At 40.6% G+C, this 25,770-nt stretch overlaps 1 protein-coding gene and 1 long non-coding RNA gene across 3 annotated transcripts in view; both read right to left on the bottom strand.

The window, feature by feature from the left end:
• Positions 1-25,004, bottom strand: part of LOC143747180 (interferon alpha/beta receptor 1b-like) — a 68,854-nt gene extending 43,850 nt beyond the window's left edge. The window contains exons 1-4 of one of the 2 annotated variants that reach the window (XM_077239733.1): positions 24,722-25,004; positions 3,854-3,989; positions 3,284-3,474; positions 3,036-3,202 (exon numbers count right to left, since the gene is read on the bottom strand). In XM_077239733.1, coding sequence (XP_077095848.1) covers positions 3,036-3,202; positions 3,284-3,474; positions 3,854-3,989; positions 24,722-24,776 — 549 coding nt within the window. In that variant the 5' untranslated portion in view covers positions 24,777-25,004. Of the gene's footprint in view, positions 1-3,035; positions 3,203-3,283; positions 3,475-3,853; positions 3,990-22,209; positions 22,235-24,721 lie in introns of those variants that run through there. The other variant, XM_077239742.1, reaches the window with a different exon arrangement.
• On the bottom strand, positions 24,323-24,605 carry LOC143747191 (uncharacterized). The gene is made up of 2 exons (XR_013206685.1): positions 24,548-24,605; positions 24,323-24,461 (listed from the first exon to the last, which is right to left on the bottom strand). It is a non-coding gene; the product is annotated as an uncharacterized LOC143747191 (long non-coding RNA).
• Positions 25,005-25,770: the final 766 nt, after the last annotated feature.

The raw sequence follows: 25,770 nt of genomic DNA, 5'->3' as shown, positions 1-25,770 counted from the left end.
TCCCCAGCCAGGCAGGTATGTTTGATCAGGGCTGATCTCTGCAGGACACTAGAGATCCCCAGGCAGGTGTGTTTGATCAGGACTGATCTCTGCAGGACACTAGAGGTCCCCAGGCAGGTGTGTTTGATCAGGGCTGATCTCTGCAGGACACTAGAGATCCCCAGGCAGGTGTGTTTGATCAGGGCTGATCTCTGCAGGACACTAGAGATCCCCAGGCAGGTGTGTTTGATCAGGGCTGATCTCTGCAGGACACTAGAGATCCCCAGGCAGGTGTGTTTGATCAGGGCTGAACTCTGCAGGACACTAGAGATCCCCAGGCAGGTGTGTTTGATCAGGGCTGAACTCTGCAGGACACTAGAGAACCCCAGGCAGGTGTGTTTGATCAGGGCTGATCTCTGCAGGACACTAGAGATCCCCAGGCAGGTGTGTTTGATCAGGGCTGATCTCTGCAGGACACTAGAGATCCCCAGGCAGGTGTGTTTGATCAGGGCTGATCTCTGCAGGACACTAGAGATCCCCAGGCAGGTGTGTTTGATCAGGGCTGATCTCTGCAGGACACTAGAGAACCCCAGGCAGGTGTGTTTGATCAGGGTTGAACTCTGCAGGACACTAGAGGTCCCCAGCCAGGCAGGTATGTTTGATCAGGGCTGATCTCTGCAGGACACTAGAGATCCCCAGGCAGGTGTGTTTGATCAGGACTGATCTCTGCAGGACACTAGAGGTCCCCAGGCAGGTGTGTTTGATCAGGGCTGATCTCTGCAGGACACTAGAGATCCCCAGGCAGGTGTGTTTGATCAGGGCTGATCTCTGCAGGACACTAGAGATCCCCAGGCAGGTGTGTTTGATCAGGGCTGATCTCTGCAGGACACTAGAGATCCCCAGGCAGGTGTGTTTGATCAGGGCTGATCTCTGCAGGACACTAGAGGTCCCCAGGCAGGTGTGTTTGATCAGGGCTGATCTCTGCAGGACACTAGAGATCCCCAGGCAGGTGTGTTTGATCAGGGCTGATCTCTGCAGGACACTAGAGATCCCCAGGCAGGTGTGTTTGATCAGGGCTGATCTCTGCAGGACACTAGAGGTCCCCAGGCAGGTGTGTTTGATCAGGGCTGATCTCTGCAGGACACTAGAGATCCCCAGGCAGGTGTGTTTGATCAGGGCTGATCTCTGCAGGACACTATAGATCCTCAGGCAGGTGTGTTTGATCAGGGCTGATCTCTGCAGGACACTAGAGAACCCCAGGCAGGTGTGTTTGATCAGGGTTGAACTCTGCAGGACACTAGAGGTCCCCAGCCAGGCAGGTATGTTTGATCAGGGCTGATCTCTGCAGGACACTAGAGATCCCCAGGCAGGTGTGTTTGATCAGGACTGATCTCTGCAGGACACTAGAGGTCCCCAGGCAGGTGTGTTTGATCAGGGCTGATCTCTGCAGGACACTAGAGGTCCCCAGGCAGGTGTGTTTGATCAGGGCTGATCTCTGCAGGACACTAGAGGTCCACAGGCAGGTGTGTTTGATCAGGGCTGAACTCTGCAGGACACTAGAGAACCCCAGGCAGGTGTGTTTGATCAGGACTGATCTCTGCAGGACACTAGAGATCCCCAGGCAGGTGTGTTTTATCAGGGCTGATCTCTGCAGGACACCAGAGAACCCCAGGCAGGTGTGTTTGATCAGGGCTGAAATCTGCAGGACACCAGAGAACCCCAGGCAGGTGTGTTTGATCAGGGCTGATCTCTGCAGGACACTAGAGAACCCCTGGCAGGAGTGTTTGATCAGGGCTGATCTCTGCAGGACACTAGAGGTCCCCAGGCAGGTGTGTTTGATCAGGGCTGATCTCTGCAGGACACTAGAGGTCCCCAGGCAGGTGTGTTTGATCAGGGCTGAACTCTGCAGGACACTAGAGAACCCAAGGAAGGTGTGTTTGATCAGGGCTGATCTCTGCAGGACACTAGAGATCCCCAGGCAGGTGTGTTTGATCAGGGCTGAACTCTGCAGGACACTAGAGATCCCCAGGCAGGTGTGTTTGATCAGGGCTGATCTCTGCAGGACACTAGAGAACCCCAGGCAGGTGTGTTTGATTAGGGCTGAACTCTGCAGGACACTAGAGAACCCAAGGCAGGTGTGTTTGATCAGGGCTGATCTCTGCAGGACACTAGAGATCCCCAGGCAGGTGTGTTTGATCAGGGCTGAACTCTGCAGGACACTAGAGATCCCCAGGCAGGTGTGTTTGATCAGGGCTGATCTCTGCAGGACACTAGAGAACCCCAGGCAGGTGTGTTTGATCAGGGTTGAACTCTGCAGGACACTAGAGAACCCCAGCCAGGTGTGTTTGATCAGGGCTCATCTCTGCAGGACACTAGAGAACCCCAGGCAGGTGTGTTTGATCAGGGCTGAACTCTGCAGGACACTAGAGAACCCCAGGCAGGTGTGTTTGATCAGGACTGATCTCTGCAGGACACTAGAGATCCCCAGGCAGGTGTGTTTGATCAGGGCTGATCTCTGCAGGACACTAGAGATCCCCAGGCAGGTGTGTTTGATCAGGGCTGATCTCTGCAGGACACTAGAGAACCCCAGGCAGGTGTGTTTGATCAGGGCTGATCTCTGCAGGACACTAGAGAACCCCAGGCAGGTGTGTTTGATCAGGGCTGAACTCTGCAGGACACTAGAGAACCCCAGGCAGGTGTGTTTGATCAGGGCTGATCTCTGTAGGACACTAAAGATCCCCAGGCAGGTGTGTTTGATCAGGGCTGATCTCTGCAGGACACTAGAGGTCCCAGGCAGGTGTGTTTGATGAGGGCTGATTTCTGCAGGACACTAGAGGTCCCCAGGCAGGTTTGTTTGATCAGGACTGATCTCTGCAGGACACTAGAGATCCCCAGGCAGGTGTGTTTGATCAGGACTGATCTCTGCAGGACACTAGAGGTCCCCAGGCAGGTGTGTTTGATCAGGGTTGAACTCTGCAGGAGAGGGGCCCTCAGGGGCCAGAGTTGAGGACCACTGATCTATGGAGTGCAAGTGTTGGTCATTTTCACACAGATACCTGATAGCCTTCGGGCCGCTTCCAGTAGTGGATGAGGTAAGACATGTCAGGGACCAGGTCAATGGTCTTCATGGACTTGTTGGTGCTGCTCAGAGGGTCAGCGATGATGATCTCCAGATCTCCTTTAACAGAGGTCAGCTTCACACTGGACGGAGGACCTAGATCAGCTAGAGAGGAGAAGGACAGAGCTTTGGTCACACTGCAGAATCAAGAGCCAAGGCCAGATTACAACAGACCCGTTTAATCACCCTCTGTATCTGGGCAGAAGTTGATGCTAGTCCAGTTAGAGAACTGCTCTGCTGTGTTGGCCCGCACACGCAGGACATATAAGCCCACGTAACTCAGTCCGGCATCAGTGAAATCACAGCGCCGCTCCAGAACATCAGCGCACACGGTCTTCCAGATCTGCTCATGAGGTGGCTTACGGGAATAAACCGCCCTGTTGGAGGAAAGACCACATGAGTGACTCGATTCATCATGTGAAGTACAGCAGTCACTGACCCTGGACAGAAGGCTTCTTCACGTTCTTCAAAATAATTCTACATTACACATTAATGTAGTATTTGTTGTACTGCCTTTAATTTATGCAGATTTTCATTTCTGCTTTAGAAAAATAAGTTTAAAAAAATCTGCACAGATAACAATAATGAGAAATTTGAAAGAAAATAACATCAATATATAAAAATATTAAATCAAATCTCTTACAAGAATCTATTACGACCTGTGGTATTTCTACTTTTGTTAAATGTAATTAGATTGGCTCAATAACCTGAAAAAATATGATGTTATGTATGAAAGCAGAGATATGGTGTTCTTACGAGAGATACTGTGCAGTAAAGGTGAGCGTCCCGTTGATGGCGCTCTGCTGATCGTCAGCCCAGTCCCAGCTTAGAACATACTGTGTGTTGAGACTCTGAACAGAGAGATTCTGAGGATGGCTCAAATCTGCAAGAGCTGGGGGAGACACACACACACACACACACACACGTTTAGTCAAGGTCGCATACAGGTTTTCACACGTCACAAAGTACCTTTACAGTGTATAAGTATAAAGCTTCCTATAACACCTGATGTACTCGTTACATCATACTAAGAATGGCATCTACGCTAGTCGTTAACTGTAGTCAGCCGGATCCGGGCCGTATCCAGATCAGATTGTTGGACCTGCACCTAGACATGACCACAACACATGATGTAGTCAGCCGGATCCGGGCAATATCCAGATCAGATATTTTCCTGTTATCACTGTAAAGCTGCTTTGAAACAATCTGTATTGTAAAAAGCGCTATATAAATAAAGGTGACTTGACTTGAAGTCTGGAGAGATTATTTTGCAGAGTTAACTAATTAAGCCAGATAGATGTTTATATAATGACCAGTGATCAGTTGGCATCTCAGCCTAAATGTGAGGTCTGTGTGACTCCATTCTCTCTTCTGACTGAACTTAAACTGCAATAACATCAGTGTTTGGGTCGATCCATCTCAAGCGCTCCAACCGTGTTTGCGTGATCGTTTCTGTGAGCGATTACCTTGATGTATGGTATTGCAGAAGCAGTCGTGTTTACTTTCTCCTGGTTTAACCACAGCAGCCATCTTACGTCATGGTTAAACTTAAACCTCGGTATGTACAGCTCGTTTACAGCTACATCTTCTGGATGTTTTTATTGTACATTCAAGTTACAGTTAAACTAAATGTTAAATAAATTAACATTTCTTACACCATTGAGAAATCAACAATCAATACAAGTTTGTATGTTAATCTGTTCTTTATGTTGGGCTCATCAGTCGCTCAGAAACACTGATGGTCACAGACACACAGATCTACCTGTAATCTCAACGTCACACAGCAGATGAGTTTTTTTAGTTTTTAAAAGTTTTTACTTTTATGAACTTCCCATTTACACCACTATTTATTCATTCAGAACGCGCACGAAAGCAAGAGGCGGGACTTATCACGTGGACATCCAATCATAGCGCAGTGCCTCCGATCATGTGACTTTACCACATTCCTTCTCAATTACCCACAATGCACTCAGAGGAATAAGAGGCGCTGGTGTCACTGTACAGGCACTTAGAAAAGCCAATCATTTATGCAGTTATAATTGTCATATTTCTTAAGTGTTTGCCTCATTTCTCATGCAGTTGTTTGAGGAGGCACTGGCTCTCTTCCTCCTCAGATAAACGTCTAGAATCCTTCTACACACTCTTGCTTCTAAGACTTTTCCCCTAATTTATCTGGATTGCTCTGGGTTCCACTTTTAGGCGGAGTTTATAATGGGAAGGATTGGCAGGCATGTGTGGGAAGAGGAGGAGCCAGGGGCAGGTATAGGGGTGGAGCCAGGGGTGGGTGCGGGATCTAGGGGCGGAGCCAGGGGCGGGTTTAGGGGGCCACCCTGAAATTTAATTCGCTACTGGCAATTTCATCTTTCATTTTATCTTATTGAAAGAAGGATTTACTTTACCCTTTAGAATTGGGCTGCACAATAACAAGAAAATTGATAATCATGATTATTTTGCACAAAATTTAAAATAAAAAAAAATATATATATATAAATATAGCTGCGAGCAGCGATTACGGGCCCAAGCCGGCGGCACCGCAACCCCGGTGCCTTTAGTTACCTAAACTAAAGTGGAATAGTATAATAATAATAATAATAATAATAATAATAATAATAATAATAATCCTTAGGAAAACAATAGGGCCTTCGCCTTTTCAAGGCTTGGGCCCTAATTAGTTTTCACATACAAGTTTTATTCTAATTAGGGTCCAAGCCTTGAAAAGGCGAAGGCCCTATTGTTTTCCTAAGGATTATTATTATTATTATTTTTTTTTTCTTACGACTATTCGGGCACTTTTGGGGCTCTTAACGTGCACGAAAACTCTTGAAACTTTGCACGCGGGTCAGAACCCGCGGCCATCAGGGTCGGGGTGAAGGTGGTACCCGGGCGTGGCAGGGGGGCTCGACAGCGCCCCCTGGAACGGGGTCCGAAAACTTGGTCCATAAATCAAACACGCTTGTATGTAAGAATATGAAACTCGGTACACATATAGATCTCATCGGTTTACTTATCCTTTGTACTTTTACTTTTTACCCCAGCCCAACAGGAAGTCGGCTATTATGGTTTGTTTGGAAACGCATGCAATGGAATTCGAAACACTTCTCCTAGGAAATTCGTCCAATCACCACCAAACTCGGTGTGCATGAAGTCAAGCAATTGAGGATGAAAAATTGCCAGCGGATTTTTGATATCTCGAACGGTTTGGCCGTGGCGAGGAAACGAAATTATGGCGAATAATGGAAACAGGAAGTGTGTTATAACTTCTTCATACATTAACTGATCTTGATGAAACTTCAGTAGTGTGTTCGTTGTAAGAGGCCGATCACATGGATGTGACTCTTGTGAGTCAAAGTTATAGCGCCACCAACTGGCAGAAGGAAGTGTGTCACTTTCAAAATGCTTTGAAATCACCCTCTTATTTTAACCCGATTTGCTTCAAACTTCACTACTATAATGTAAACACACGGCAGATGTAGACCTGTGAATGGATTCTTGATATCTTAGATACTGTTGTCGTGGCAACGCATCAAACTTTAATATTCTTTTTTTATGCTTTTGAGACTCTTAGCATACTTGAAATTGCATGAAACTCGACAGACGCATCACATTTATTAGCCAGTAGACATGTGCAAAGTTTCAGAAACGGGCGTGGTGAGGGGCTCAGTAGCGCCACCTTTTGTCAAAAGTGGAGGGATTAATTTTATCTACAGTAATAAAAATCGGTATGTGTATTATTCTCCTCCAGCCAGACAACTTTCTAATTTACACTCAATAGCTCCAACCAACAGGAAGTCAGATATTTTGGTTTGAAAATTGTCATTTTATGTCTCTCTCTCTCTGAGCCTACGTCTCTGTGTGTGTGTGTGTGTCTGTGAGTGTGGGGAGGGGGAGGGGGGCTAGATTAACCATTTCACTGCTGTTTGGTCTGGCCTGCATTAAAAAAGAAAATAAATGTCTTACGCCTTGTATTTTTTAAATAAGTTGTATTAATAAGTAAAGGCATATAACCAGTTGAATTGTAGTGCATTGAAAATAGTTTTATATAATTAGTTTATTAATTAAATTAACTTGGTCCATAAACTTGGTCAGAAAATTTGGTCCATAAATTAAACACACTTGCATGTAATATTATGAAACTCGGTACACATATAGATCTCATCGGGCCAAACAACTTTAAGCCAGCCCAACAGGAAGTGGGCTATTTTGGTCTTAATGTGGATTTTTGGCAAAATCAGCCTCTGATTTTTTACCCACTCCTCTTAAGTGGTTTATTCAATTCCCACCAAACTTTTTCAACATGATGAAAATACATTAAAGAAGCTAAATTGTGAATGGCTATTGAATATCTCAAATTGTTTTGCTATGGCGAGGGATTAAAGTCATGTCAAAAAAGTAAACACTAAAAGCCTCATATCTTCTAAAAAATTAATTATACACCATTTATTTCTAGATAAAATTACACAAATATCAGAACTAAACCCATTTTATTCTTGTTTTCAATTTAAGAATAATGTACAAGTTTAAAAACAGCCAGAATGTGCTATTCAGTTAAAAAATAAATACATCAAGTAATACAAAGGGCTATACTGCCCTCTTGTGTCCAAAATGATATCAACTCAGTACATAAAACTTTTTTATCAGGTATGGCTATTGTAATTAAATATAAATATATTAGGTATGTGGCTGTGAGGATCTTTTCCCACCGGTTAATCGACGTTAGACACCAGCGAGGCCTTTTAAATCGCTAATATAAAAGTGAAAGTAAAGTATAAGGACGTCCGCACGGACATTTATAGTGGTTGCGCTCGCAGTGCACTCGAATGAATTTCTATGGAAGTAGAAATGAAAAAACGTTCGCTCTGTTCTGCTCGCTCGTCGCCATGGACGCGCACCGTTATGAATGCCAGTGCAGCCGCATACTTTTTAGTGTCACTTTAAAATTAGCACCATATCGGGGGCCGATTGTTTCCGGTTTTCAGGTAAAACACAACAACAAATGAGTAAATGACAGATTCGCTTAAATAGGCGCTTTTACACAAAATATTCCGTCATCATTTTTTTCAGTCAGCTCTTCACTCTCGTGATTAATGAATTTTGACTCCTGTTGCTGATCTTTGCTGCAACTTTCGTTCAGCTCACAATTTAGTAAGCAAACACGCTTCAAATGTGTTTTTATTTTATTTTTGTGTATACATGTGTATATGTATATATATATATATATATATATATATATATATATATATATATATATAGCTTATGTTTCAAATATGAGTTAATTAACAATCGTTGGAAAGAATGATACTTTTAAACATATCACTAAACCGTCATTAGGTGTCGCCAGGCGACCGTCTTAATGAGCGAGTCATTGATTCATTCGTTCAAACGATTCGTTCGAACGGCTGAGTCATTCATGAATGAGACAGATTATGGATTGGTCGTTGAATCTTTGAGTCAACCGATTCGTTCAAAATGCTGAATCATTCAGTAATGAGAACGCGTTGCTGTGAGATCCTCGATGGTTCTGCTGTGATCTTTGTTTAACTATTTTCGCTGCTGAAACAGAAAAAAAGTCAATATTGCATCTAAAATGTAAGTGATTTGACGTGTGTGTGTGTGTGTGTGTGTGTGTGTGTGTGTGTGTGTGTGTGTGTGTGTGATTGTGTCTGTTACAGTGATTGTTTAACCCTTGTTAAAGTTTAGGCCTTGTCTTTTTGGATATATATCTTTTTATATAAAAAAAATAGCATACAACCCATATATTTTAAATGTATTGTTTGCTTTAAATTACATTAAGATTTGTATGTTTGGTAATTGAACCTGAATGAATTTTAAATGAATGTGCTATATTTCAGATCATATATTTGTTTTCCTTAAAATTTGAACTAACACTAACTTTATTCTCATCTGAATGATAGATTATTTATTTCTGTATAAAATAAAAAAGAGATTTTGGTTGGGTGACAGTTGTAGTTTAGCAGTACAGTTTGACAAAAGCACAATGTTGTGTTTTATTGCGATTGTACACAAATATAAGTAAACACTTTGCATTTTGAATAATGTCCTGTATGAACAAAAGGACGGAGTATGTTTTTATGTCTACATTGTTCAATCACGCCTCACACACACACACACACAAACTATTTTTCTAATCAGATCAGGCAAATATTCTGTCTTGGCACACTTCATATAACTTTCAAACTTGTGTACTTATTTCATGTGTCCATTAAGTCCATGAGACCGTAGGGTGTCTCATTTTTCATTTTAGGTTTCAGAAGGTTGCTCACGCATACTTTGTGGTTGATATGTGCCCTCAATGCACACTTTTGCAGAGCCCACACCAATGCAAGCTCTACAGCACACATCTTCTCAAAGGTCAAAGCGGGGTTACGTTATTGCCCGTCATGCACAATAACCCCAAAGGCACCGGGGTGGCGCTGCCACCGGCTTGTTTATATATATATATATATATATATAAATATAGCTGCGAGCAGCGATGAAGGGCCAAAGCCGGCGGCACCGCCACTCCGGTGCCTTTAGGTAACTAAAGGCACCGGGGTTGCGGTGCCACCGGCTTGGGCCCGTAATCGCTGCTCGCAGCTATATTTATTATTATTATTCTAACGACTATTCGGGCACTTTTGGGGCTCTTAATGTGCACGAAAACTCTTGAAACTTTGCACACGGGTCAGAACCCGCGGCCATCAGGGCCGGGCTGAAGGTGGTACCCGGGCGTGGCAGGGGGGCTCGACAGCGCCCCCTGGAACGGGGCCCGAAAACTTGGTCCATAAATCAAACACGCTTGTATGTAAGAATATGAAACTCGGTACACATATAGATCTCATCGGTTTATATATCCTTTGTACTTTTACTTTTTACCCCAGCCCAACAGGAAGTCGGCTATTATGGTTTGTTTGGAAACGCATGCAATGGAATTCGAAACACTTCTCCTAGGAAATTCGTCCAATCACCACCAAACTCGGTGTGCATGAAGTCAAGCAATTGAGGATGAAAAATTGCCAGCGGATTTTTGATATCTCGAACGGTTTGGCCGTGGCGAGGAAACGAAATTATGGCGAATAATGGAAACAGGAAGTGTGTTATAACTTCTTCATACATTAACTGATCTTGATGAAACTTCAGTAGTGTGTTCGTTGTAAGAGGCCGATCACATGGATGTGACTCTTGTGAGTCAAAGTTATAGCGCCACCAACTGGCAGAAGGAAGTGTGTCACTTTCAAAATGCTTTGAAATCACCCTCTTATTTTAACCCGATTTGCTTCAAACTTCACTACTATAATGTAAACACACGGCAGATGTAGACCTGTGAATGGATTCTTGATATCTTAGATACTGTTGTCGTGGCAACGCATCAAACTTTAATATTCTTTTTTTATGCTTTTGAGACTCTTAGCATACTTGAAATTGCATGAAACTCGACAGACGCATCACATTTATTAGCCAGTAGACATGTGCAAAGTTTCAGAAACGGGCGTGGTGAGGGGCTCAGTAGCGCCACCTTTTGTCAAAAGTGGAGGGATTCATTTTATCTACAGTAATAAAAATCGGTATGTGTATTATTCTCCTCCAGCCAGACAACTTTCTAATTTACACTCAATAGCTCCAACCAACAGGAAGTCAGATATTTTGGTTTGAAAATTGTCATTTTATGTCTCTCTCTCTCTGAGCCTACGTCTCTGTGTGTGTGTGTGTGTCTGTGAGTGTGGGGAGGGGGAGGGGGGCTAGATTAACCATTTCACTGCTGTTTGGTCTGGCCTGCATTAAAAAAGAAAATAAATGTCTTACGCCTTGTATTTTTTAAATAAGTTGTATTAATAAGTAAAGGCATATAACCAGTTGAATTGTAGTGCATTGAAAATAGTTTTATATAATTAGTTTATTAATTAAATTAACTTGGTCCATAAACTTGGTCAGAAAATTTGGTCCATAAATTAAACACACTTGCATGTAATATTATGAAACTCGGTACACATATAGATCTCATCGGGCCAAACAACTTTAAGCCAGCCCAACAGGAAGTGGGCTATTTTGGTCTTAATGTGGATTTTTGGCAAAATCAGCCTCTGATTTTTTACCCACTCCTCTTAAGTGGTTTATTCAATTCCCACCAAACTTTTTCAACATGATGAAAATACATTAAAGAAGCTAAATTGTGAATGGCTATTGAATATCTCAAATTGTTTTGCTATGGCGAGGGATTAAAGTCATGTCAAAAAAGTAAACACTAAAAGCCTCATATCTTCTAAAAAATTAATTATACACCATTTATTTCTAGATAAAATTACACAAATATCAGAACTAAACCCATTTTATTCTTGTTTTCAATTTAAGAATAATGTACAAGTTTAAAAACAGCCAGAATGTGCTATTCAGTTAAAAAATAAATACATCAAGTAATACAAAGGGCTATACTGCCCTCTTGTGTCCAAAATGATATCAACTCAGTACATAAAACTTTTTTATCAGGTATGGCTATTGTAATTAAATATAAATATATTAGGTATGTGGCTGTGAGGATCTTTTCCCACCGGTTAATCGACGTTAGACACCAGCGAGGCCTTTTAAATCGCTAATATAAAAGTGAAAGTAAAGTATAAGGACGTCCGCACGGACATTTATAGTGGTGGCGCTCGCAGTGCACTCGAATGAATTTCTATGGAAGTAGAAATGAAAAAACGTTCGCTCTGTTCTGCTCGCTCGTCGCCATGGACGCGCACCGTTATGAATGCCAGTGCAGCCGCATACTTTTTAGTGTCACTTTAAAATTAGCACCATATCGGGGGCCGATTGTTTCCGGTTTTCAGGTAAAACACAACAACAAATTAGTAAATGACAGATTCGCTTAAATAGGCGCTTTTACACAAAATATTCCGTCATCATTTTTTTCAGTCAGCTCTTCACTCTCGTGATTAATGAATTTTGACTCCTGTTGCTGATCTTTGCTGCAACTTTCGTTCAGCTCACAATTTAGTAAGCAAACACGCTTCAAATGTGTTTTTATTTTATTTTTGTGTATACATGTGTATATGTATATATATATATATATATATATATATATATAGCTTATGTTTCAAATATGAGTTAATTAACAATCGTTGGAAAGAATGATACTTTTAAACATATCACTAAACCGTCATTAGGTGTCGCCAGGCGACCGTCTTAATGAGCGAGTCATTGATTCATTCGTTCAAACGATTCGTTCGAACGGCTGAGTCATTCATGAATGAGACAGATTATGGATTGGTCGTTGAATCTTTGAGTCAACCGATTCGTTCAAAATGCTGAATCATTCAGTAATGAGAACGCGTTGCTGTGAGATCCTCGATGGTTCTGCTGTGATCTTTGTTTAACTATTTTCGCTGCTGAAACAGAAAAAAAGTCAATATTGCATCTAAAATGTAAGTGATTTGACGTGTGTGTGTGTGTGTGTGTGTGTGTGTGTGTGTGTGTGTGTGTGTGTGTGATTGTGTCTGTTACAGTGATTGTTTAACCCTTGTTAAAGTTTAGGCCTTGTCTTTTTGGATATATATCTTTTTATATAAAAAAAATAGCATACAACCCATATATTTTAAATGTATTGTTTGCTTTAAATTACATTGAGATTTGTATGTTTGGTAATTGAACCTGAATGAATTTTAAATGAATGTGCTATATTTCAGATCATATATTTGTTTTCCTTAAAATTTGAACTAACACTAACTTTATTCTCATCTGAATGATAGATTATTTATTTCTGTATAAAATAAAAAAGAGATTTTGGTTGGGTGACAGTTGTAGTTTAGCAGTACAGTTTGACAAAAGCACAATGTTGTGTTTTATTGCGATTGTACACAAATATAAGTAAACACTTTGCATTTTGAATAATGTCCTGTATGAACAAAAGGACGGAGTATGTTTTTATGTCTACATTGTTCAATCACGCCTCACACACACACACACACAAACTATTTTTCTAATCAGATCAGGCAAATATTCTGTCTTGGCACACTTCATATAACTTTCAAACTTGTGTACTTATTTCATGTGTCCATTAAGTCCATGAGACCGTAGGGTGTCTCATTTTTCATTTTAGGTTTCAGAAGGTTGCTCACGCATACTTTGTGGTTGATATGTGCCCTCAATGCACACTTTTGCAGAGCCCACACCAATGCAAGCTCTACAGCACACATCTTCTCAAAGGTCAAAGCGGGGTTACGTTATTGCCCGTCATGCACAATAACCCCAAAGGCACCGGGGTGGCGCTGCCACCGGCTTGTTTATATATATATATATATATATATATAAATATAGCTGCGAGCAGCGATGAAGGGCCAAAGCCGGCGGCACCGCCACTCCGGTGCCTTTAGGTAACTAAAGGCACCGGGGTTGCGGTGCCACCGGCTTGGGCCCGTAATCGCTGCTCGCAGCTATATTTATTATTATTATTCTAACGACTATTCGGGCACTTTTGGGGCTCTTAACGTGCACGAAAACTCTTGAAACTTTGCACACAGGTCAGAACCCGCGGCCATCAGGGCCGGGCTGAAGGTGGTACCCGGGCGTGGCAGGGGGGCTCGACAGCGCCCCCTGGAACGGGGCCCGAAAACTTGGTCCATAAATCAAACACGCTTGCATGTAATAATATGAAACTCGGTACACATATAGATCTCATCGGTTTATATATCCTTTGTACTTTTACTTTTTACCCCAGCCCAACAGGAAGTCGGCTATTATGGTTTGTTTGGAAGCGTATGCCCCTGGAATTCGATATACTCCTCCTAGAGAATTCAACCAATCGCAACGAAACACGGTCAGCATGATGTCAAGACATTGAGGATGAAAAATTGCGAGGGGATTTCTGATATCTGGAACGGTTTGGCCGTGACGAGGAAACGAATTTATGGCGAATAATGGAAACAGGAAGTGTGTTATAACTTCAGCATACATTAGCTGATCTTAATGAAACTTCAGCAGTGTGTTCGTTGTAAGAGGCCGATCACATGGATGTGACTCTTGTGAGTCAAAGTTATAGCGCCACCAACTGGCAGCAGGAAGTGTGTCACTTTCAAAATGCTTTGAAATCACCCTCTTATTTTAACCCGATTTGCTTCAAACTTCATCTGTATAATGTAAATACACGGCAGATGTAGACCTGTGAAAGGATTATTGATATCTTTGATACTGGTGCCATGGCAACGCATCAAACTTTAATATTCTTTTTGGATGCTTTTGAGACTCTTAGCATGCCTGAAATTGCTTAAAATTGCATGAAACTCGACAGACAGATCACATTTATTAGCCTGTAGACATGTGCAAAGTTTCAGAAACGGGCGTGGTGCAGGGACTCAGTAGCGCCTCCTTTTGACAAAAGTGGGGGGGTTAGTTTTATAGTTTTACCTACAATCATAAAACTCGGTACGCATATTGTTCAGATCAAGCCGGACAACTTTCTAATTAACTGTCATTAGCTCAGACCAAGAGGAAGTCAGATATTTTGGTTTGAATATGGTCATTTTCTCTCTCTCTCTCTGAGCCAATATGGCAAGCCGTTTTAACATTTAATCATTTTAACCTACTAGTCTCTATTTTCATGCTTCTAGTACTTATTTTTTAGATACTAGTATCTATTCCATTAAGTACTAGTACTTATTCATTAGCGACTAGTGCTTATTCTTTAGTACTAGTGCCTATTCTTTAGATACTAGTGCTTATTCTTTAGATATTCTTTTGAATACGTATTAGTAGCTAATGAATAAGTACTGGTATCTATTTAATAGGTACTAGTATCTAATGACTTAGTACTAGTATTTATTGAATAAATACTAGTATCTATTAATAGGTACTAGTATCTAAAAGGTCATTTTCTCTCTCTCTCTCTCTGAGCCAATATGGCAAGCCGTTTTAACATTTTATCATTTTAACCTACTAGTCTCTATTTTCATGCTACTAGTACTTATTTTTTAGATACTAGTATCTATTCCATTAAGTACTAGTACTTACTCATTAGCGACTAGTGCTTATTCTGTTTAGAATATTAAAAGTGCTTATTCAATTTTTATGCTTATTTATATTTTCAGAGCAGAAAATCCGAATTTTCTGCTTATTCAATATTGAATCTAAAATGGAAGTGACTTGACGTGTGTGTGTGTGTGTGTGTGAGAGAGAGAGAGAGAGATTGTGTCTGTTACAGTGACAAGAGTTTAACCCTTTAACCTCTTAAGTGTCATGGGCCCACCGGTGGGCCCAAATCCATTACATATTTAAAACAGTAATAACCTATACTAAACCTAAACTAATCTTGACAAACTATATACCATTTGAAAGCTTACAATCTCTAGTTTCCATATTTGGTTACTGATTCTCAAAACAAATTACAGAGGAGCCGTAATTTATTAATTTGCAACAAGAATATTTTCATACTCCTAGGCGTGTTCAGACCTTTATTTTGTAATAGCAATGAACATGAAAAATCATGAAAGAAGGGTAGAAACCAGTTTGTTTTCATGCCAAGAGTTCAAAAGATGGCAAGCATTCAATTATTTTAGAAAAAAAAGGTCTGAAAATGTTTTAAATATAAAGAAAAAATAATAGATTCACCATTTGTGATGTGGCCGCGAGCTATAACGCACATATGTGTTCTTTTATGTGTTTATTCAAGGTTTAATTCATATCAAAATCTGCCAAACTTCCAATACTACTTCTGAATAGGATGTCTACTTTATAAATTGTATGAAAATTGTGAAAATGATGGTTCAGATCACTCAAACCACATATGGAAATGGAGGCGCCCTTATATGGGCAGTAATGGAGTCTGGTTGTGACCTAGTGAAAAAGTTTGGTACTGCGCCCAAACAAAATCTTACTGAAAGCTCATTTCTTGAGATATCAACCTAAAATTTGAAACACAACTTGTTCAGATTTTTGGCTTTGATTTTTTTGCAGTTTAAGAGTTGTCCAGGTTTTGAAAATATATATTTTATATTAAATATGAATAATTAATTTTTTAAATCGTACATTTTCATAAACTCAAACTTCTGTAACTTTTTTTCTGTTTCACTTTCTTAATTTATTTCACTTCTACAAAAATCTGCCAAATGTCTTCTTTAAAACAAGACCAATTTTATGTCTATATTCCAAAGGATTCTTATCCTATACCATTTAAGTTTGGAATGTGCATTTTCATGTCTATTCAAAAAAAGGGGGGGTGACACTTAACAGGTTAAGGCCTTGTTTTTTGGATATATATCTTTTTTTATTAAAAAAAAGTGCATACAACCCATATCTTTTAAATGTATTGTTTGCTTTAAATTAAATTAAGATTGTATGTTTGGTAATTGAACCTAAATAAATTTAAAATTAATGTGCTATATTTCAGATCAATATATTTGTTTTCCTTCATTTTAATCAACACTAACTTTATTCTCATCTGAATTGTAAATAACTTATTTCTGTATAAAATAAAAAATCCCGAATAATCCAGACCAACCAGAGCGCACTATTTCTACAACATCATCAGTGCTGAAGCGGAACTACCAGAGCCGTTCGGCAGATAGCCAGCAGATATTTTGTGTCACGTCGTGCACAATAACCCTAAAGGCACCAGGGTGGCGGTGCCACCGGCTTTTTATATATATATATATATATATATATATATATATATATATATATATATATATATATATAGCTGCGAGCAGCGATGAAGGGCCAAAGCCGGCGGTACCGCCACCCCGGTGCCTTTAACTAAAGGCACCGGGGTTGCGGTGCCACCGGCTTGGGCCCGTAATCGCTGCTCGCAGCTATATTTATTCATTTTTTTTTCCCTATCCTACGATAGGCTTACACGTAAGTATTTGTGCATACATGTTACAGGTTCTTGGCTAGAAACACAAGTCTGTCAACATGATCTGGCTTTAGGGAGGACCTAGGACATTCCCCGGCACTAAAGCTCTCTCTGAAGGAGAACTTGTGGCTGGTATGCACAAGCATTTCTTTGCCACTTTTGAAAGCCTTGGGTAGACCTTTTCATTTTCCTTCCACCATTTTAGTGGGTAACCCTCACTATCCAGGTTGCATGACTGTAAGTAAGTCTGCAGCTCACAAGCTAAACTTAGTTCCTGGTTGTTAGGTGGCAAGGCTTGTTCAGCAGTTCTAAAGTATCTTTCTAGCGTCATCTTTTTCTGTGGAGCGCATCCAGCTTCAGCATCCTCCTCAATGTTTTCTTCTGGTGGTTCTGGGGAAGGCATCTACACTCATAAAAAACAAATTTAGGAGTCTCAATTCAATATATACTGTAGATCACAGTCCAGCACTTGTTTTTTATTACCGTCACTGCCACAATCATCATCTTGGATTTCAGTCTGGCTTGTATTGATGTTTTGTTGTCTTCAGGGGTGTAACGTGGATCTACAGTAGATGCCATGTCCAACAGAGCCTGGATTTGTGGGACTTTATTGCTCTTGACAGGTCAGCATCATCATCCTTAACTTTTAAGACTGACGAGTTGAAAAGATGAAGAACTGGCTTTACAAATGACACGCTGACGTACTTCTCACCACACAGTGCATCTGTAAACCCAACTAGAAGCTTCAGGGACTTGTTGATCGCCTCTAGCACGATCATGTCCTGCCATGTTGGGATAAGATGCCGGGAGTTCTTGTCAGAGGCCAGGACATGAGCAATGGCCTTCTGGGACTCAGGGACTCTCTCCATCACGGCCAGACGTGATCCCGCCTCTGGGACTCAATACTCGAACGCCCTCTTACGCTCCAGCTGTTTGCAGAGACCCACGGCCCGGTACATTCTTGGATCCTTCATAGCATTCTCTGCAGAAAAACATTGTCAAGCCAAGGCATATGAAGTCTACCAGTAAAAATAGTAAAAGGCCCAAATGTGTTAATTTAAAATATTTAAGTTGTTTAACAAAGTACATTGACATTTTTTTGTTTGTTTGTTGCAAAACTTTTAAACAGAAATAAATCTTTGGTATTTTAACACTATTATATTAGTTAATATTAATGCATTATGAAAACATGACCAAAAAACGAAAATGCTAAATTATGAACACTTATCCAGATTTATTTCTTATCATTAGCTCACGATACCTAATGCATTTTAATGCTAACAAATAGAACATTATTATAATTTAACCATTTTTTAAAACGTTTAAAAAAATTATGTACACCTACATGAGACCATTTATCAGTAAACACTGCCTTTTCCTAAATTCTGCTGGGTGCGCATACGCTCACATATAGTAGGTATTGTACGACGATTATCGCTCACTTTATCTTAAACTTTTAAATCTCTGTAATATTGGAATATTTGGCAGAATATGCTGAATGACGCTAGGTGTCGCTGTAATATCGAAAAATTAGTAAGGGAATCTTTCAAATGTGTGAAATAGTTACACTATATTAAGGGAAAATGTTAAAACAACTTACCAATAGCTAAATGAAGTCTATGTTCAAAGCAAAGTAGCCTCGTGCGGTTATTCAGAGATGATCATATTAGCTTGTTGTCCGTTGTAATGCAGACGAGGCTTTCCTCAAGCAAACCCCACGCAGAAATCGCTTCTTTGAGGCCGTTGCAATAGGAAATAGTGGGGAAAACGAAGTTTGCAAAAGCTTGCTTTTCATTTCAAACTCGGAGTCAATAAAATGAAGTCAAGCTCAGACCGCAGCTCTCCTTGACCACACAGCCCAGGCACAGCAACGTCAGTGGAATAGTTGCGGGAGGCAATCCTTTTTTTAACCCCTTCATTGCTTACGGTGTTTATTGGACACACATCCTTGGCTAAATGAAACGTGATCGCCTCTGTTATTTCCGTGTGTCTTTGCGAGCAAAGTTATTGTTATTGAATATTCCCCGTTATTGTCGTCTGTGTTGTGGAAGGCTTGGGATTTTTTGTGGTTGCAGGTTTTTATGCCTTCAACTGTTGAAATTCTTGATATTGTACTTTATGGTGGCTTCTAGGGTGGTTGATGAGGTTTGTTGTGTTATCTTGCGACGTCTGCACGGCACAGGAGCAGTTCGCACAGGACTCGTACCTGATCAACACCGCTTTCACTGAACCCGACATACTTGCATGACCCTTTTTGGGAACTAACGAACGCACTTCTTCTCCTTCATCTTGTTGCTCTGGCATTATGTTTGTTTCAGCTGAATGACTGCAAGCTTATCACGTAACGCCAACTTCTGCTACGCCACGAACGCGCGCTTGAAATCTAAACACCGTCACGTGAGGCATGTGACGCAGTTGATCACCCGTACACTCAGCCCATAAGAAAAACACACAATTTGCAATGTTTGTTTTGTGCTTGGATTTACACATTGATATCGCGATAATTATGGTTAGCCTAATTAATCGTGGGAGGCAGATATCTTCTTCGCGATTAAAATGTGTTTAATCGTGCAGTCCTTCTTTCGCACGCGACGTGTTGATCACAGCACTCAGCTCTCACACACACACACAAACACACACACAGAGAAACATCAGAACACACACACTGACAGGGTCACGCTCTTTAACGTGGCGTGTTCAAGCGTGATCGATCATCTCTTCCTCCAACAGCTAATAAACACCATGAACATCAGAGATACACAACAACTGTTGTAGGTCACGTGACAATGCCATCGTGATGTCCAGACTGCGTTCTGTATATATAAGACACGTGTTTAACTAACCCTAGCTCTGAGTGAAGCGGTCAGGACACTACTAGTGTAGGAGTGTATCAGGGTCCTGCCATTCATCAGCAGCCTGAGCCCCTTCTGGCCACACAGAGACATCACAACAGTTATTTATTCCTATTTTCCATCTTATTAGGACACAAATAATACAACTTATTTTTATTTTAATGTTTGAATCCCCTTTGGGGGTTTAAATGGGGGTATAAAAACAGAATGCTTGTTTGGCAATGTGGATTACAATATTTTTAAAACATTTATTCACTACATTATTCTTTGTAAAATTCTGTTGAACAATAAGTATAATGCCTATTTATGACTATATTAGCCTACAGTATCATATTTAATGAGCACATTTCTAGGGTCTAAGTCGCTTTGGACAAAGGCGTCTGCTAAACGACTAAATGTAAAAGTAGGGCCTATAAATAATCACTATGATCTTTGCAGAGAACCTGTCGTGCTCAATCTACTTCATGCCTCTGATCGAGAGAGCATACTTCAGAAGATCCATAAAAGATTTATGAGAAAAAAGACTTTACTTGATAAAGTCAGGGTTTCTGCACACTTTTTAAAGTCAAATTTAAAGCTTTTTAAGACCCGAATAAATCAAAATGAATACTGTGCATTAGGGGTGCCCAATATTGACAAATATAGGTCTTGATATTTTCAAAGTTTTGTTGATAATTAGATGATATTTCACTGAGTGTGAAAACTCTTCAACTTTGGGTAAAACGCTGCGCTCATCACTGTCACTTTTTACACAGCCGTCCAATCACAGTGGAGGAGGGGCGGGACTAATATCACACCGACCAACCGCCACAACATTCTTTCTGTACAACGACATCAACCAGCAGAGATAACCGAACAAAATGTTGTTAAATACTATAAATTTTTAGTATGAAACAAAATTATCTGCGAAATCAGTTACAAGTAAACTGTGCTGCGGATATTCTGTATCAAAGCAACGAATCGTCTCAACTGAAAAAACGCAGCGCTGCCAAAACGCTCTCAAGCGCCACAGCTAGGTGTTCTCAGCAGAGCGTCCAGCGTTTTCAGCCGGCTAAAAACGCTTTGGTGGACACACGGCCTAAGAATAATAACAATACCACTGTTACCAGTCAAATTAAATCATTCAATCAACCACGAACGTAGTGCTAATGCTGGCCGATAGTCCCAGTTCAGCTCACGGCGTTCGGGATTCGACTGGTCGAGACTGTTTTCCAAAGATGGCTCCATTTTACTGATTCGATGCCCCATACACTAGCGTTATCAGATAATCTGTGGTTAAACTAAAACTAAAGATAAAACTGGGTACATTCGATTATCATGAAAACGCATCCCAGAGAACGCTCGACTCGGTAGCCATGTGTTATTTAGCCCAGGTTCATTTTTGGCCAGAATTGTCCTTTAATACATTTACACTGCATTCACAATTGCATAAATAAAGCTAGATTTTTTTTTAAATTCAATATTTAAATATGAACTGATTTCTAATTTTAACGTTCTAATTAAAGGGTACTTTAAATGTGAAACTAGAACCGCAAGCAAATCAGTGTGAGTTGAGGGAGTCATTCAACCGATTTAACTGTTATATAAAATAAACATCACATTTGCTATTGTGCACGGGAAAACGGCACTCTTGCTGATGTGATATTGTATGATAACCACATAATATGATATAAATATAAGACAAAAACTCATTTAAGAACACCTATAACCACACATCACGCTGTGAAAGCACGAGACAAACGCGATCAGCTCACAGTGCCTCGTACATCCTTAAAACAATCATTACTATATCATCATACACAATACCCATCGCACACCACTACACACAAGCAATGAGCTCACAACTGAGCTGACATTTACCAGCTTGCTCTCTCCTGCTGTATGTGTGCAGGACACAGACTGATGATGTCACGAGCGTGGCGCGATTGAGAGCTCTTACTTCATACTTTATAACAATCATTAAAGATTTACAAGAGAAAAGACTTTACTTGATAAAGTAATTGTAACATGATCATTTACTGGACTCAAACAACTTGGGTTTACTTGATTATTCATACATCATTTGTTATTGTTAAAAATTATAAATTCTTTTTACATTTGTTCACATTAATCAAAATATGACAATAGTAAAAAATGACACAACAGGCTTTATAATTGAATTGCAATGCATTGCATATACAGTATGAGCCATAGAAGCCGGATGTATGAAATATGATACTCAACAATCAACAGGTATGCATAAGTTTGCATGTGTTTTTTGTTGAGTATCGTATTTCTCAATCTCTCTCTCACACACACACACACACACACACACACACACACACACTCTTCATTCTTCAACAGTTTTCTCCAGAAAGCCTCCAATGCTTACACTAAGAGCTATCATTTATATATATATAGCTATCTTTCACTAGATGAACACTTACTGTGCAACATCTGTGTGAATCATCTCACTGGCTCTTTCTGCTGCTCTCAGGTTTAGGAATGTAGTGTGTGTGTGTGTGTGTGTGTGTGTGTGTGTGTGTGTGTGTGTGTGTGTGTGTGTGTGTGTGTGTGTGTGTGTGTGTGTGTGTGTGTGTGTGTGTGTGTGTGTGTGTGTGTGTGTGTGTGTGTGTGTGTGTGTGTGTCTGTGTCTGTGTCTGTGTCTGTGTGTGTGTCTGTGTGTGTGTGTGTGTGTGTGTGTGTGCCCCAGGTGGGAAAACCACTCAAAGATTAGTCACTAGCCCAGAGTCTCTGAGACGCACGAGTTCCTCAAAAGAGCTCTAGAACTAAACTCGTTCCTGCGGTGCGAATTACCCTTATTTTATACCTCTAAAAGGACCACGTTTTCCCAGAGATACAAATATTTACAGACAGATTATGAAGAATATAACAATTTAATTATATTTCAACATAAACGTAACAAGCTTACACTTAAGTTTTTATACAACATTTTTATATGAAATAGATCCACTGTTATCTGGAGGAGAGTAGTTTCCCTCTGCAGCTGATCATGGGGTTTTAAATGCCAAACAAAGATTGTATGAAATATAAATCTAAATATTCACACACACCCTTTCAACATGAAACCAAGACACGAGACCTACACTTTCCCCAGGATACAGAAACCCTGTGTGTGTTAAAATTGAGTTTCTGTCCGTAATTCACTCTCATGTGGGTCCAAACCCGTAATGAAAAAAAAAAAAAAAAAAATAGCAACTTTATTCAACCATTTCTTCTCTTCGGTTGGTCACGTGACGCAGGAGCCAGCCAATACTGATCCGCGTTCTGACGCACAAACCGGAAGCGCTGCACTGTTTACACACGTGACCAGCGTCGACACGAGGATGAGTAACGACAGAACTTTCACTTTTGGGTTCAAACAAGAATTGAACTTGTACTTAAATACAATTTCAACGTCTGTAAATAAGAAAGCTATAAAAACAACTAGAATTTGTACCATATTTAATATTCTTTCATAATATGCTTTTCTTTTTTTGTGCCCCCACTTTTTTTCTTCTTTCATTTTCATTTTCTTCTGGCAAATCAATAGATAATTGACCCTTCGCTAAGCCACGCCCGAAAACCGCAACTGGCCAATCGTGTCTTAACAACCGTAACTAGGCGCGGGAGGTCTGGCAAGCTTTCGAGCGAGGGAAACATGCCGAAGCGTTGTGCGTATGGATTGTGCAAATCTGATACCCGGTATCCTAAAAGTTTGGACGCGGGAGTGGAATTTTTTCCTTCCTGAAAATCTAAAAGCCAAGAGGAGAAATGACGAGCGTGGATCAGCAGTGTGGGAGACCACATTCACAACTAGTCTACAGGATTATCAAAAACACATATTGCTTGGAAGTTGGAAATAATGACTGTTCTTTGTTCATAATGCATATATTTTAACGTAAAATAAGACGATTAAAGACAAGACGGAGGCTCACTGACATACTTTAAAATATATTTCAGCATTTTGTTAATCGACGGCCTACTAACGTTACCCCTGACTGAGTAACTTTAACCCAATCCGATCGCGGCTCTCCCGGTGTTAGTGTTATTCCACAAGATTTATGGATAAACTGTTTGATATATAATTATTAGATTAGTTTCACATTTCACTTACCCTGCTGTGCACGAAAATAGCTGTGTGTTTCCCATTTGCATGGTCAGCATATGAGGCGGCGGCTGCTTGCGCTGGGACTATCGGCTTTAGCTTCAATTTGAATGAAATTATTCTCTAATCGGTTGCATATTATGTCGTGGATATATCCCTCGAATGCACTGCAGTCCCTTTAGTCTTGCTCTCTCAGATATTTCACATGTTCGCCAAAAATTACTAATTCTCTCATTGGGAATGTCTGACACCGGTGCATAAACACTGTAATAGACGAGCCAGACACGAAAGCTTGACAGGCGTAGCAACAGTAACTAGGGAGGGCGGGGCTTAGCGAAGGGTCAATTCAGACTTCTTTATATTATTTTTCCTGTTAACTATTGAACTACAACTTGTTTATTGTTTTACAATTTGTCTGTTTTTTGTATCTTACGTTTGTTAAAATTTTATAAAAAAATAAATAAACATACTGATTTATAGAGTACAAGCGAACTAACGCAGCTTCACTGACACACACACACACACACACACACACACACACACACTGTCCTGCCCTACGCGTTTAAAGCTACTACCAGTGCTACAGCAGCACTAGTGAAACACACTTTATCGTCACACTAATGCTGGACTGAAACACACACTTTATCGTCACTAACACACAGTAAGGCTGGACTCACCCAGTGAAACACACACTTTATCGTCACTAACACACAGTAAGGCTGGACTCACCCAGTGAAACACACACTTTATCGTCACTAACACACAGTAAGGCTGGACTCACCCTGTGAAACACACACCAGCAGTGAAACACACACTTTATCGTCACTAACACACAGGAAGGCTGGACTCACCCAGTGAAACACACACCAGCAGTGACACACACACTTCAGAGCCGCGGAGCTTCATATTTGCGCGTCTGAATCCGCATCGCGAGTCTCTTTCTCTGAGTCTGAGCTCAAGTTTGTTTGTTTCAGTTCCGCTCAGTCTCGAGGACAGGTTTTCTCTCTCTCACACACACACACACACACACACAGGCGATGCGGAAGTGTCGTCAGATCATGACGAACAGCAGGAGGTGCTCTAGCTAGCTGCTAGAAGAATAAACGAGCGAAAGCCCATAGATATGATGTCTATGCGAAAGCCAGGGTGTGTTGTGGCGCATGCGCAGTGTTTCTATGGCAAGCCATTTTAACATTTAACAGCTAGACTAGTCCCAATGTGCCTACTATCCACCCTAAATAGTATTGACAATTACTAATGTCACATACTATTTAGGACGGATAGTATGCGAATTGGGACTGTGTTGCAGATATCTGTAATTCAGGTTTGCCTACTCAAAAATAACATTTCAGATATCCGCAACTACATTCTTCCTATCCATAATTTTCACTTCAGAAATCCACAAAGACTTTCTTCCTAGGACAAATGACGTCACTTTTGCCATTCATTTGTATGGGCTTTATCATTACAGATATCTACAATTCAGTTGCAGATATCCAATATGTGAATTACGGATATCTGCATCTGAATAGTAGATGTCTGTAATTCCAGTTTGAGATATCTACAATTTGATTCTGACTAGTCATAACTCCAGTTCAAGATACCTTTAATTCACCTCAATTCAAGATATCTACATGTTGCTTTTCAGATATCTTAAATTAAGTTTTGACTAGGCGAAATGATGTTAGAGATATCTTTACATGAATTTTGATTAGAGATATCTGAAATTTGAGATATCTGTAACTTTCATTCTGCCTAGTCAAAATGTAATTACAGATATCTTGAATTAGAGTTTTGACTGGGCGAAATGACGTTGCAGATATCTGTATGCAAATTAGGCCCGCCTCCCACTTTAAGCCTGGTTCACACGGGACGATTTTAAAATTGTCGGCCGATTTTC

This window comes from Siphateles boraxobius, unplaced genomic scaffold (assembly GCF_051911475.1).
Source record: "Siphateles boraxobius isolate OS27281-9 unplaced genomic scaffold, OSU_SipBor_1 100, whole genome shotgun sequence".
Lineage (NCBI taxonomy): Eukaryota > Metazoa > Chordata > Actinopteri > Cypriniformes > Leuciscidae > Siphateles > Siphateles boraxobius.
Note: the sequence above shows the minus strand (reverse complement) of the source record. Positions and strands in the feature narration are given on the sequence as shown.